The sequence below is a fragment of the Oryctolagus cuniculus genome, chromosome 14 (assembly GCF_051225735.1).
Source record: "Oryctolagus cuniculus isolate XC-2025 breed Fujian yellow rabbit chromosome 14, ASM5122573v1, whole genome shotgun sequence".
NCBI lineage: Eukaryota > Metazoa > Chordata > Mammalia > Lagomorpha > Leporidae > Oryctolagus > Oryctolagus cuniculus.
Genome location: NC_142880.1, coordinates 5,403,260 through 5,415,840, shown reverse-complemented (window position 1 = coordinate 5,415,840; position 12,581 = coordinate 5,403,260). Strand labels below are relative to the sequence as shown.

At 45.3% G+C, this 12,581-nt stretch overlaps 1 protein-coding gene across 49 annotated transcripts in view; it reads right to left on the bottom strand.

The window, feature by feature from the left end:
* Positions 1-12,581, bottom strand: part of ATG10 (autophagy related 10) — a 271,675-nt gene that overhangs the window by 116,843 nt on the left and 142,251 nt on the right. For 3 of the 49 annotated variants that reach the window (XM_070056378.2, XM_089312955.1, XM_089312952.1), the window contains one exon: positions 2,887-3,002. The exons of the other annotated variants lie outside the window; for them this stretch is intronic. In XM_070056378.2, coding sequence (XP_069912479.2) covers positions 2,887-2,964 — 78 coding nt within the window. In that variant the 5' untranslated portion in view covers positions 2,965-3,002. The remainder of the gene's footprint in view (positions 1-2,886; positions 3,003-12,581) is intronic. 49 annotated transcript variants of the gene reach the window in all.

Below are 12,581 nucleotides of genomic sequence, written 5' to 3'. Positions count from 1 at the left end.
GTGGGTGCGGGTGAGGGTGAGGTTGCAGGTGAGGATGTGGGTGAGGGTGAGGGTGAGGGTGAGGGTGCGGGTGAGGGTGAGGAGTTCTTTGCAGCCATCTTTTGAGGCTCCTGGTCTGACAGGGAGGAGCTGCGTTAACTGAAGCAGGATGAGAGCAGTTAAAGGGGGGGGGGCACTGGTGAACTCAAGCCTTCCATATAAGGAAAGGAGTACAGGCAACACTGGTAGCTCCTCCTCTCCTCTAGGGCCCAGTTTCTTTCAGGTGCCTTAAGTAACAAACACAACATCTGATCTTTTGACAAAAGGCCACAGTGGAGATAACAATGTGAATCCATATGTAGTAACGCTTCCTAACACAATCAAAATGATGAAAATACCAGTTCTCATGTGAATTCCCACACCTCAGTGGACTGTTGTGCAGGCACCCTGGGGGTACCTGTCCACTTAAAAGGCTCAGGATTATGAAGAAGACAAGACTGACCTTTGGCCTCCTCTAGACCTTGCTCTCTCCAGTTTAACCTGGATCTGATATTCACTGGAAAGAGGCCTGATAAACTTAGTACAGACTGCATTTTAAGTATTTTTAAATTTTTGTAATCTGATTTGAGAGGGAGGGAGAAAGAAAGAGTTCCCACCCACTGGTTCACTCCCCAAATGCCTGTGTGAAGGGAACTCAGTTTGGGTCTCCCACAGCGGGTGGTCAAGAGGCCTTCATTGGATGCCTCCCGGATGCACGTTAGCAGGTATCTGGAATTGGGAGCAGAGCTGCGACTTGAACCTGGGCACTCCTACATGGGATACAGGCATCACAACTGGCATACTGATCAGTGTGCCAAATGCACACCCCTTAGCCAGAGGTATTGATCCTACTGAGAGTCTATGCCTTGTAAGAGAGCGTTCCCTGAAGAGGAAAATCTTAATGAATTACCAGCCACTACAGCTTCTGTGACAGACTGCAGTCTGTGGGGTGATGACAGGGGTGTCCCTGGCACCCTTTGGAACACACTGTGGGCTACTGCCTGCTGTCCTGAGGGCAGGCCAGCAAACAGGGTGTAGTTACCACCAGTGCCTCCTGATCTCTGTCCGAGGTGACAGAAATTCTCCTGGAATGAACCACATTGGACATCCAAATGCTGGGGCCCATGTCTTCCTGTTACCAAGCCTGGGCATGAGACCATTTTTTCTATTTGCAATGCTAATGATAAATCAACATTCAACAGAAGTTTCCAAAGGAGAAAAATAGAAGAAGCTTAAGCTGGTAATCCTGAATTAATGTATTTTCCTGGTTACTTATAATGGCAAAGAATTATTTGCGCAGTAAGAAAAATGCTAATTTTATTAAAGTGCTATTAGATGAGGCTTTTAGACTAACTTGCAGTACTCTAAAAAAAAATTATACGAGTGACTCGATTTGTCAGTTCTAACCTCTTTGGACTCATTTGCCTGCACAGTTGCCATCCTTGGAAGGAAAAGCCAAACCCAGAACTGACTTGTTTCCTAAATGAATCGGGAAGTTGTCATCAGCAAGCATCTGCTACTTTATCGCGTTCACGTAAAAGCGTTCTTATGCCCGTGTGACGGACTATTGAGCAGATGCTGTAGAGTGCTATACCCGCAGCAATGCGTGTGTCATAAAAGAGAGGGAGCTGCGGCGTAAATAATGATTCTGATCCCTCTATAAATGACTTTCACTTTTTCTAATGGATTAAAAGTTGTGTCAACAAGTTCAACTTCTAACCCAAGCAATTCACTGGCAAGAAAGTGAACTCCAAAGCATTCACAGCAATCAATAACACAAGGTCAGCTTCAGGGTTACACCCAAAACGATGAAATCTGAGAGGCAGGAAAGACCTCCCTCGTCAACTCAGTCTCCCACGTTCCCTCACACCAGCCAATCTGCAATTAGACATCAGTTCCTTCGTGCCATAAAGGGCTCTAAGCTGGGAGAATATTCATTTTCTTTAAGAGTGGGAGCAAATATAATTATTATCAGCTATATATTTTTTTTCTTTTAAATCTTAGCCAAGATTTTTTAATGGACCTTGGGGTGGCAGCATGGGAGATGAGAATGCAAAACAGGAAGGCAAGTCATGTGTGAGCGTCAGAGGGGTAGTCAGTTACACATGGTACCCAGTTCCTCTCACTTTAACATGTGCCCTAACTTCAGTGTAGGACATTTGAAAACACAGAAAAGGGGTCAACAGCCAAGGGATGTCTGCAACAAGGCTACTCCTCCACCCAAGACCCATGCTGTCAGAGCCCTTGTCTTAGCTGGGTTAGCCGGGTAGCAGACCTTGACACAAGGGATACACTTGGAGAGGGAAGAGAACACAAGACAGGAAGGGAGCGCAGCTGAGACAGGGTACATGGGCCCAGTAACCAAACTGCCCCTGTGGGCAACTGGGGCTCCTGGCTCCTGGTTCCTGGCTCCTGGCAGAGTACCCTAGTCTTCCCACCTGATGGGTCAGGAGGTTGGGGACATGCCTTTACGAGGATGCATGGACTTTGGGTGTGCAAGGCCACCTCACGCTGGAGCACAGCACACTCTTGCTGCTCTTGATGGCCACCCTCAGGTAGAGTCCCTGTCTGGGCCCCCACACTGTGCACAGGAACAGGAAGTGTCGTGGCACCTGCAGGGGCCGTAGACCATCACCAAGCAACACACCCCGCGACATTATCTGTGCCTCTGAAACCCAAAATGCTCTGAACAGGGAAGGATTTTTTTTCCTTAAGTTTGGCCTACAATTCATTTGGTGGCAAATGCTTACCTGAGGCCTTTCAGAGCATTTATTTACTCTACTTTCTATGAATACTGTTTCCCTGAGGAAATACTAATAAGTGTGAGTATTGGGTGTCATCCAGAATATAATATAACCTAGAACTTACTTTTGTAACATTACATCTTCTCTCTAAAATTCCCAAATTCTTAATTCTGGACACAACAAGGCCCAAGGATGTGGACATGCAGCTTCTCAGTGACTGCTGCCTCTCTTGAGTTCATCCTGAGAATAAATAAAATAATGAGGTAGAAGTACAGTAACCTCCTTGGACAAAAGGCACTGAGCAGATAACTGAGCAGTTGGTTGCCAGATTAACACACTTGGAGAAAAAGGAAATGGAGACTGGTGAGGGTGGAAGAAGGCAAGTAAAAAGTGTAGCTTTTTAAGTACTTGAGTATTTTTTTATTACTGAGATGCTTAGCAGCTTCTCCTTACCCAGAGTCCATCATAGTGAGCAGTCTTGCAGCTTGTATTTAAAATATTAGAACCGGATTCCTCAAAAATCCCTCAGAAAATAAAAACCCAGCCCAAATGTGAAAATGTTAAAGTATGAATATGAACAAAGATCTCGGGTTTCTGTTTGTTTATTTTTACGAGAAGCAGAGAAACAGGACTAAAAGACAGAGTTCCCTTCTGCAGGTTCACTCCCCGAATGTTTGCAATAGCCAGTGCTGGGCCAGCCAAGGTCAGGAGCTGGGAATTCAGCCCAGGTCTCCCACATGGGTCGCAGGGACCCAACTACTTGAGCCACCACATGCTGCTTCCCAGGGTCTGCATTAGCAGTGACCTGGAGCTGGGAGCCAGAGCTGGGATTCAAACCCAGATACTTCAATGTGATCATCTTAAATGCCATGCTAAATGCTTGCTCCTATTTTGTAAAAAGGTGGTCCCATTAGATTAACACACACATAATTTCCACATCAATCTCTCATGTGCATACACTTCAGGAACTCAATAATCCTAATTATTGAGACCCGTTATTATATTTATTCATTTAGTAAACACCTGCTAAACACAGAGTATAGAGGAGACAGTGCAGTGATGACTAAAAAATCATGAAAAAGGAACTCCATAACTGTTCATGCAAGCACTGTGTGCCTGGGGGAGGGGGCCCCTTGGTGTAGGTCACATCATGAGTGAGTGCGTCCCCTAGCAAGCTATGATGATGGCTGGGTATGTGTTCACACATTTGGGGGATTAAAGATGAAGCCCTCTCTTGGTCCCGACTGGAAGGATAAAGGAGGTCTCTGTTTAAGAAATGCTACCCTGCTGAATAACAAATGATTCCAGCTGGCGGAACTGAAGCATGCAACAAAGACAAGCTCCACGGTGCGAGGCACCGAAGCTCATGGCAAATTCAGCAAACCATGCTGTTGGTCTGCAGCACAAGACTGTACAAGAACCTTGAAAGAAGATAGAACCGGTACCATGATAACAAAACTAGACAAAGAAAATATAAGAAAACTCTATCTGTAGATCAATATTGCTCATGAACAAAACAAAACTCCAGCAAACTGAATCTAGCATACACACAAAATTAAGATGTAACCAACCAGAGCTTATCACAAGAATTCAGAGATAGCTGGACATTCAAAATGCAATCAATTTCACTTACCAAATTACCTGAACAAAGGAGAAAAGCCATAGGGGCTTTTTTTTTTTTTTTTTTTTTTTGACAGGTAGAGTTTTAGACAATAAGAGAGAGAGACACAGAAAGAAAGGTCTTCCTTCCGTTGGTTCACTCCTCAAATGGCTGCTACGGCCGGCACTGCACCGATCCGAAGCCAGGAGCCAGGTGCCTCCTCTTGGTCTTCCATGCAGGTGCAGGGCCCAAGCACTTGGGCCATTCTCCACTGCCCTCCTGGGCCACAGCAGAGAGCTGGACTGGAAGAGGAGGAACCGGGACCAGAACCTGGCGACCATATGGGATGTCAGTGCTGCAGGCAGAGGATTAACCAAGTGAGCCATGGCACCGGCCCTGGTAGGGGCTTTTCCATAGTTGCATATGAAAAACATCTGAAAATTCAACACCCAGCTATGACTGAAAACAGAAACCCTGAACGCTTCCTCCTGGATCAGGGAGCAGGCAGGCAGGTCGACGCTCGCTGCACTCGCTCTACCTGATCCTGGAAGTTCAAGGCCATGAGACTGCAGAAGAAAGGTGGGGGAGCAGGGAGCAGAGAAACGGGGATAAAAGAAGAAAAGAGGGAGGCAGAGATGAAGGAAGGAAAGAAAAGACTGGAAAGGGAGAAGCAAAACTGTCTCTGCTTACAGTTTAAGTAGAAATCCACAGGAATCTATAAAACAGTTGCTATCACTATAACTAAAATGTTCATTTTCTCAAGGTTGTAAGATTCAAGGTTAATATACAATATTGTATTTTTATCACACAACTAAAAAAATGTATCTTTTTTTTTTTTTTAAACTTTTATTTAATGCATATAAATTTCCAAAGTACGACTTATGGATTACAATGGCTTTCCCCCCATACCGTCCCTCCCACCCACAACCCTCCCCTTTCCCACTCCCTCTCCCCTTCCATTCACATCAAGATTCATTTTCGATTATCTTAATATACAGAAGATCAGCTTAGTATACATTAAGTATGGATTTCAACAGTTTGCTCCCACACAGAAACATAAAGTGAAAAATAATAGATGATTTTTTAAAATGATGATGAAATCAGAGCAGACCTATTGTCATGTTTAATCCCAGTGAGAGTCAAGTTGGGAATTGATAATTTCTTTTTTTTTTTTTTTTTTTTTTTTTTTTTTTTTTTTTACAGAGGATCAGTTTAGTATGCATTAAGTAAGGATTTCAACAGTTTGCACCCCCATAGAAACACAAAGTGAAGTATATTGTTTGAGTACTCGTTATAGCATTAAATCTCAATGTACAGCACATTAAGGATAGGGATCCTACATGAGGAGTAAGTGCACAGTGACTCCTGTTGTTGACTTTACCAATTGACACTCCTGTCTATGGCATCAGTAATCTCCCTACGCTCCAGTCATGAGTTTCCAAGGCTATGGAAGCCCTCTGAGTTCTCCGATTCTTATCTTGTTTAGACAAGCTCATAGTCAAAGTGGAGGTTCTCTCCTCCCTTCAGAGAAAGGTACCTCCTTCTTTGATGGCCTGTTCTTTCCACTGGGATCTCACTCGCAGAGATCTTTTGCCAGAGTGTCTTGGCTTTCCATGCCTGAAATACTCTCATGAGCTTTTCAGCCAGCTCCGAATGCCTTTAGGGCTGATTCTGAGGCCAGAGTGCTATTTAGGACATCTGCCATTCTATGAGTCTGCTGAGATTCTCACTTCCCATGTTGGATCACTCTCCCCTTTATTTACTCCATCAGTTAGCGTTAGCAGGTACTAGACTTGTCTATGTGCTCCCTTTGACTCCCAGTCCCTTCACCATGACCAACTGTGAACTGAAACTGATCACCTGGAACAGTGAGATGGCATTGGTACATGCCACCTCGATGGGATTGAATTGGAATCCCCTGGTATGCTTCCAACTCCACCACTTGGGGCAAGTCAGCCTGAGCATGTCCCAAATTATACATCTCTTCCCTCTCCCATTCCCACCACCATGTTCAACAGGGATCACATTTCAGTTAATTTTCAACACTTAAGAATAACTGTGCATCAATTTCAGATCTAAACCAGTCATATTAAGTAGAACAGATAAAAAAAACTACTAAGAGGGATAATGTATTTAGTTGTTCATTAACAGTCAGGGTTATGCTGATCAAGCCACCGTTTCCCATAGTGTCCACCTCACTCCAACAGGTTTCCCTCTTGGTGTTCAGTCAGTCGTCACCGATCAGGGAGAACATATGGTATTTGTCCCTTTGGGACTGGCTTATTTCACTCAGCATGATGTGTTCCAGATTCCTCCATTTTGTTGCAAATGACTGGATTTCGTTGTTTCTTACTGCGGTATAGTATTCTAAAGAGTACATATCCCATAATTTCTTTATCCAGTCTATCGTTGATGGGCATTTAGGTTGGTTCCAGGTCTTAGCTATTGTGAATTGAGCTGCAATAAACATTAGGGTGCAGACCTCTTTTTTGTTTACCAATTTAAATTCCTTTGGGTAAATTCCAAGGAGTGGGATGGCTGGGTCGAACGGTAGGGTTATCTTCAGGTTTCTGAGGAATCTCCAGACTGACTTCCATAGTGGCTTGACCAGTTTGCATTCCCACCAACAGTGGGTTAGTGTCCCTTTTTCCCCACATCCTCGCCAGCATCTGTTGTTGGTAGATTTCTGCATGTGAGCCATTCTAACCGGGGTGAGGTGAAACCTCATTGTGGTTTTGATTTGCATTTCCCTGATTGCTAATGACCTTGAACATTTTAAAAAAATGTATCTTTAAAAATCTCATTTAAAATAGCACTAAAGCCCATAAAATACTGAAGAAAAATTTTTCACAAGTGACTTAAAAACTCTGCATTACTGCATATACAGTTGACGCTTTGAAAATTGACTTTGAGATTCAACACAATCTCAAACAAAATCCCAGCAAGGGAATGGGGAGAAAAAGGAATGAACAATCTAGTTTACTTTTAATTATATGCAAAACTTAACAAAGTGGCCATAAATCTAACACAAAGGTTTAAAGTACAAAATTCAAAGACTAAAACATAGAAAAAAACTTTCTTTCTTTTTTTTTTTTTTTGACAGGCAGAGTGGACAGTGAGAGAGAGAGAGAGAGATGGTTCACCCTCCAATGGTCGCTGCGCCAGCGCACCGCGCTGATCCGAAGCCAGGAGCCAGGTGCTTCTCCTGGTCTCCCATGCGGGTGCAGGGGGCCCAAGCACTTGGGCCATCCTCCACTGCCCTCCCGGGCCACAGCAGAGAGCTGGACTGGAAGAGGGGCAACGGGGACAAAATCCAGTGCCCCGACCGGGACTAGAACCTGGTGCGCCGGCGCCGCAAGGCGGAGGATAGCCTAGTGAGCCACAGCGCCGGCCGAGAAAAACTTTCTGACTTCATAGTAAGCAAAGACTGCTCAGGGTACAAACAGCCTGAACCATAAAAGAAATAAATCCTGAGAGTGGATTTTGTCAAAAGTGAATCTTCTATTCCTAGAAAGACAAAGTTAGGAAAATGAAAGGCAAGCCATGTAATGGGAAAAAATTCACAATACAATGGACTCATGTCCAGAATATATGTAAGAATTCTTGGGGTTGGTGCTGTGGCACAGCGGGTTAGGCTACCATCTACAATGCCAGCATCCCATATTTGAGTGCCAGTTCAAGTCCCAGCTGTTCCACTTCTGATCCAGCTCTCTAATAATGCTCCTGGGAAAGTAGCAGATGATGGCCCAAGTATTTGGGCCCACGACACCCATGTGGTAGACCCAGATGGAGCTCCTGGCTCCTGGCTTCAGCCTGGCCTAGCCTCAGCCAAGGTAGACATTTTAGGAGTGAACTAGCAGATGGAAAATCTCCATCTCTCTGTCTCCACACCCCACCCCACCCCACCCCCACAACTCTGCCTTTCAAATAAATAAAATGTTTTAAGAAAAAGAATTCTTACAACTAAATAAAAAGTCAAGCAATCTCATTTTTAACCGTGTTAAAAATTTGGACAATATATTTTACAAAAGAAGACACAAATGGCTAACAAGCACATGAAAAGATGAACAACACAATGTGGCACTATTTGAATAAAATTAAAAACACTGAAAATAATAAATGTTGGCAAAAATATGGCGCTTCGTACCCCTAATCCACTGCTGGCAGGAATATAAAATGCTGCAGCCATTTTGGAAAACTAGCAGTTTTTAATAAAAGTGAAACGTGTGCCTCCCGCAGGACTCAACTGTTCCACTACGATCCCAGAGCAGGAAGACATCTGCCCACACAAGGTCTCCGCACCAACACCCAGCGCAGTTTTATTCACAACAGACCAAAACAGAGAACGACCCAAATGTTCATCAAAAAATGAAAAGCAAGTGTACTGAGCAATGAACACATGCAAGAGGACTGCTGATACACACCATAACATGGATGAATCTCTGAGTGATTACGCTGAGTGAAAGAAGACAGACCCGAAGGAAGACCTATTTTATTATTATCTGCGTCACTGGGTGTTGCTATTAGCAACACGCCTGACCCCGGGTATTTAAAAAGAAGAGATTTATTCAGCTCACTCTTCTGGAGATTCAAGGGTGCGTCCCCAGCATCTGCTTAGCCGTGGTGATGGCCTCATGGCAGAAGGGGTCATGTGGTAACAAGAACAAGAGACCAGAGTGGGGCAAGTTCTCTCTTTGTGTAACAACTCACTCCTTTGGGAATCAATGCACTCCTACCAGAACTGACCTTCTCCGACCAGACAGCACTGATCCACACGTGAGGGTGAAGACCCCATGATCCAATTACCTTCTCCCAGCCCCCACCTCTTAAAGGCACCCAACCTGCAATACCACCATCGTAGAGCCCAAGTTTCTTGCACAGAAACCACTGGATGTCAATCATACCAAACCTCAGCCTAGAGTAACAAAGCACACAACAGCTTTTGCCTGGTGCCGGGAGGTGGATCACAACCAGATCCAGGGAATCTTTAGGGGTAAGATACATTCAGTCTCTTCACTGTGACAGCAGTTTTATACACTGTGATGGTATATATAAAAGCCACAACTCCTGAGATGATACACGCTAAATAGCTCAGGTCTATCACACATAAAATCACTTAAAAAGCATTGGACAGGATGGAATGCAGAGTGTTACAAAAGAGTAGTTGTTGAAATGAGTCAAGTCTGCAGGACTCAAGGTAAAACACAGAGCACATAACACTATACTCTGGCTGACGACGGTGTTACCTGTGGGTGCAGGTTACCGATCTGGACGCCACCATTCGATTAAACAAATGCCGGGCAGATGGCAGGCACGTGTTTCTCACTGCTGGAATGGGAGTGGCTAGGTAAGCAAGGAGAGGTAGAGGCCCTGTACTAAATGTGGAGGCATCAGTGAGAGCTCATGGTTAGTTTAATACACACAGACACGGTCACACATAGAAGTATTTATAGATACATGTAGATACCCGGGTTACTATACACGTGGACGTCTCCTTGCTCTGTTAGCCGAGACACCCCAGCCGCAGTGAGCACAGCCAGCACCCAGAACTTGGTGCACAATACCACCCAATAAAACAAAGCAGGATTCCTTAGAGAAATGGCTGAGTTTAGGACTGGAATGGAAAATACACAAACTCAGCCTAGAATATCTTATAGTGCCAGAAATTAAGAGTGTTTTTTTTTTTTTTTAAAAAAGAATGAAATAAAAGAAGAGAATGGGGATAGGAGCAGAGAAGAAGCAAAGAGAAGAAAAAGGAAAAATATGCCACGGTGTCACAGGCACATCATAGGGACACAGGAGCCAACCGAAAGAGCTACCCATAGTCAAAACCGGAACAATCTGAGCAACAAACAACATAGCACTAGATTTTAACCCAAAGTGTGAATGAAATACCCATAGGCCCATACTGATAAGAGAGCTGATTGGATGCATAAACAGAAAGGAAACTGTCCCGTGCAGACAAGTTCTGAACAAGCCGCACGGTTTCAACACCCTGCAGCAGGTAGAGTGGGTTCCCCTCCTCCCACGAGTGGACTAGGACGGCGCGATGACAACAGCAGTGCTGCAGTCCCGCCAGTCCCCAAACCTCAATCTCACTCCACCTTTACGTCCACCACAGCAATACACGGATTCTGTAACTGAGGAAAATACTTCTCTTTTTGGGGGGGAGAAACGTGGAAAGAAAACACTGTTTAAAGGGAAATTTAAAAAGGGCGGAGCTGAATTTTTATCAGTTGCTGCTTTGGACATCCCTCTTCTCCCACCAAAATCTGTCAGGAATCAGTCCCGTGCGGCAGAAGGAGAGGTGGGGGACAGTGAGAACAGGCCCTTGCTGTACCTTGAGGCTGCAGCGTCTCCAAGGCCTTTTCCTCACATCATGTGAGAAATGCACTCAAGTGTGCCCCATCGTTGAAGTCCACAAATACACAAACACTGCTGACCCAAGACTTCTTTCTTCCAAGCCTCCAGAGCAGCCTCCTTCCACGCCTGCGCCTCCTCACCCCTGCTCACTGCACAGAGCAATCTGGCTTCCACCCTCAGCCCACAGACAGGGCTCTCACTTTGACCTCTGGGGTAGGACATGCTCACACTGTCCACCTGCCCCCTGCACGGGAAGCTTCCTGCTGCCTGGCTCTCGGTGCCGTCACTTCTGCCTTGTTCCCACTGCTATCCCCTGGCATTCTGCCTCCACCAACAGTATGTGCAAGTGTAGGGTTCCACAGGGATCAGGGGATCAGGCCTTGCTTCCCCTCCCTGACACACTCTTCAGGTGACCTTGTCCACCCATGACCCTGGCATCCACCCCGAGGGCTGATGATCTCACTGCCTCTCCCTCGCTCCCATGACCCTGTGCAGCAGGGTTTATGCCCACATGATTCTGATAACCTTCTCTGCTTCCACCCTGCGCTGGGTCTCCTTCACACCTATGGTGCTGACTTTCTGTGAGGGTGCTGCTCCCTCCCACGACCCTGACAGCTACCTCTGAGCAGGTCTTCTGACTATCCCTGCAGCTCTGACTACCAATGGCATTGGCTCCCATGGTCCTGGCTCTTCCTCCACCTCAGTGCCATCTCACTCACTCCCTGGCCCAAAGATAACCTCTTTGTCAAAGGATCTGAAATCTCTAACCTCAACCCAGGCTTTTCTTGAGTGCCAGACCCATCTGCCTGACCAAGCCAATCAAAGCCACTTGTCCTCCTCAACCCTCAATTTTAGCAATGGCACATACATAATAGCCACATGTCTAATAGTCATCCCAAACATATCCCTTTCCCCCTTACCCTAGATTAGTCACCAGATTAAATGACTCGACCTCGTAAGTGTTACCATCATCTGTCTTCTTTTTCTATACTCATGGCCACTCCCTAGCTCAGTCCTTATTAACTCTTGCCTGGAATACTACACCAGTCTCCTTACTGATGTCCTAACTCACATCTCAGCCACTTTCATGGTAGCCTTCACAGGGTTCTTCCTAACACACACCTGCTCATGCAACCATAAGGGTTAGAACTGCATCCCCTTTCCAAGTATGGAATTTGGGGCTCTAAACTGGCATATGCCACACTACCCATCTGAGCAACCCTAATGGCCACCAGTCCCATTAGCAGACTTTGTTCCTCCTCTGCACAAACTTGTAGCTAGCTCCCCTGATCTGTCAGGACTCCTGTGCCTCTACCCATACAACCCCCAGTCAAGGAGTCTCCACCTAAAGATTCCTGCTCATCCTCCCTGTCCAGCTCAAATCCTGTCTCCACTAGGAAATCTTCCAGATACCTTTGGGCAAATATACACACCGTGTCTCCCTCGTGTCTTACTGACAGCAATTATTTTATTGCATTTTCATTGTTTATGAGTCCATCCACTACACTGTTGGCTTAAACAAAGAAATCGGGACTTACAGTCTTCGTAACCCAGTACCTACCACACACCGCCTAAAGCACACACATGTTCAGCAGGTATCTGACGACTAAATAAATAATTTGGGGACTTGTTCCAACAATGTCATTGCCTTACTGCTTCATCCCTAAGCTTTATAGATTCCAAATTAGGAAAAGTAACACTATATTCTCAGAGTAGAGGGAGAATTATTTAGTAAGTCAAGACATTGAAGCTAAAATAACTTGCACTGTATAAAATGTAAGGTTTTGAAAAGAGGCAACAATGGCAGGAAAAGAAGGCAGTATCAGTACTATCTGAGTGAAGACACCACGAAGCTA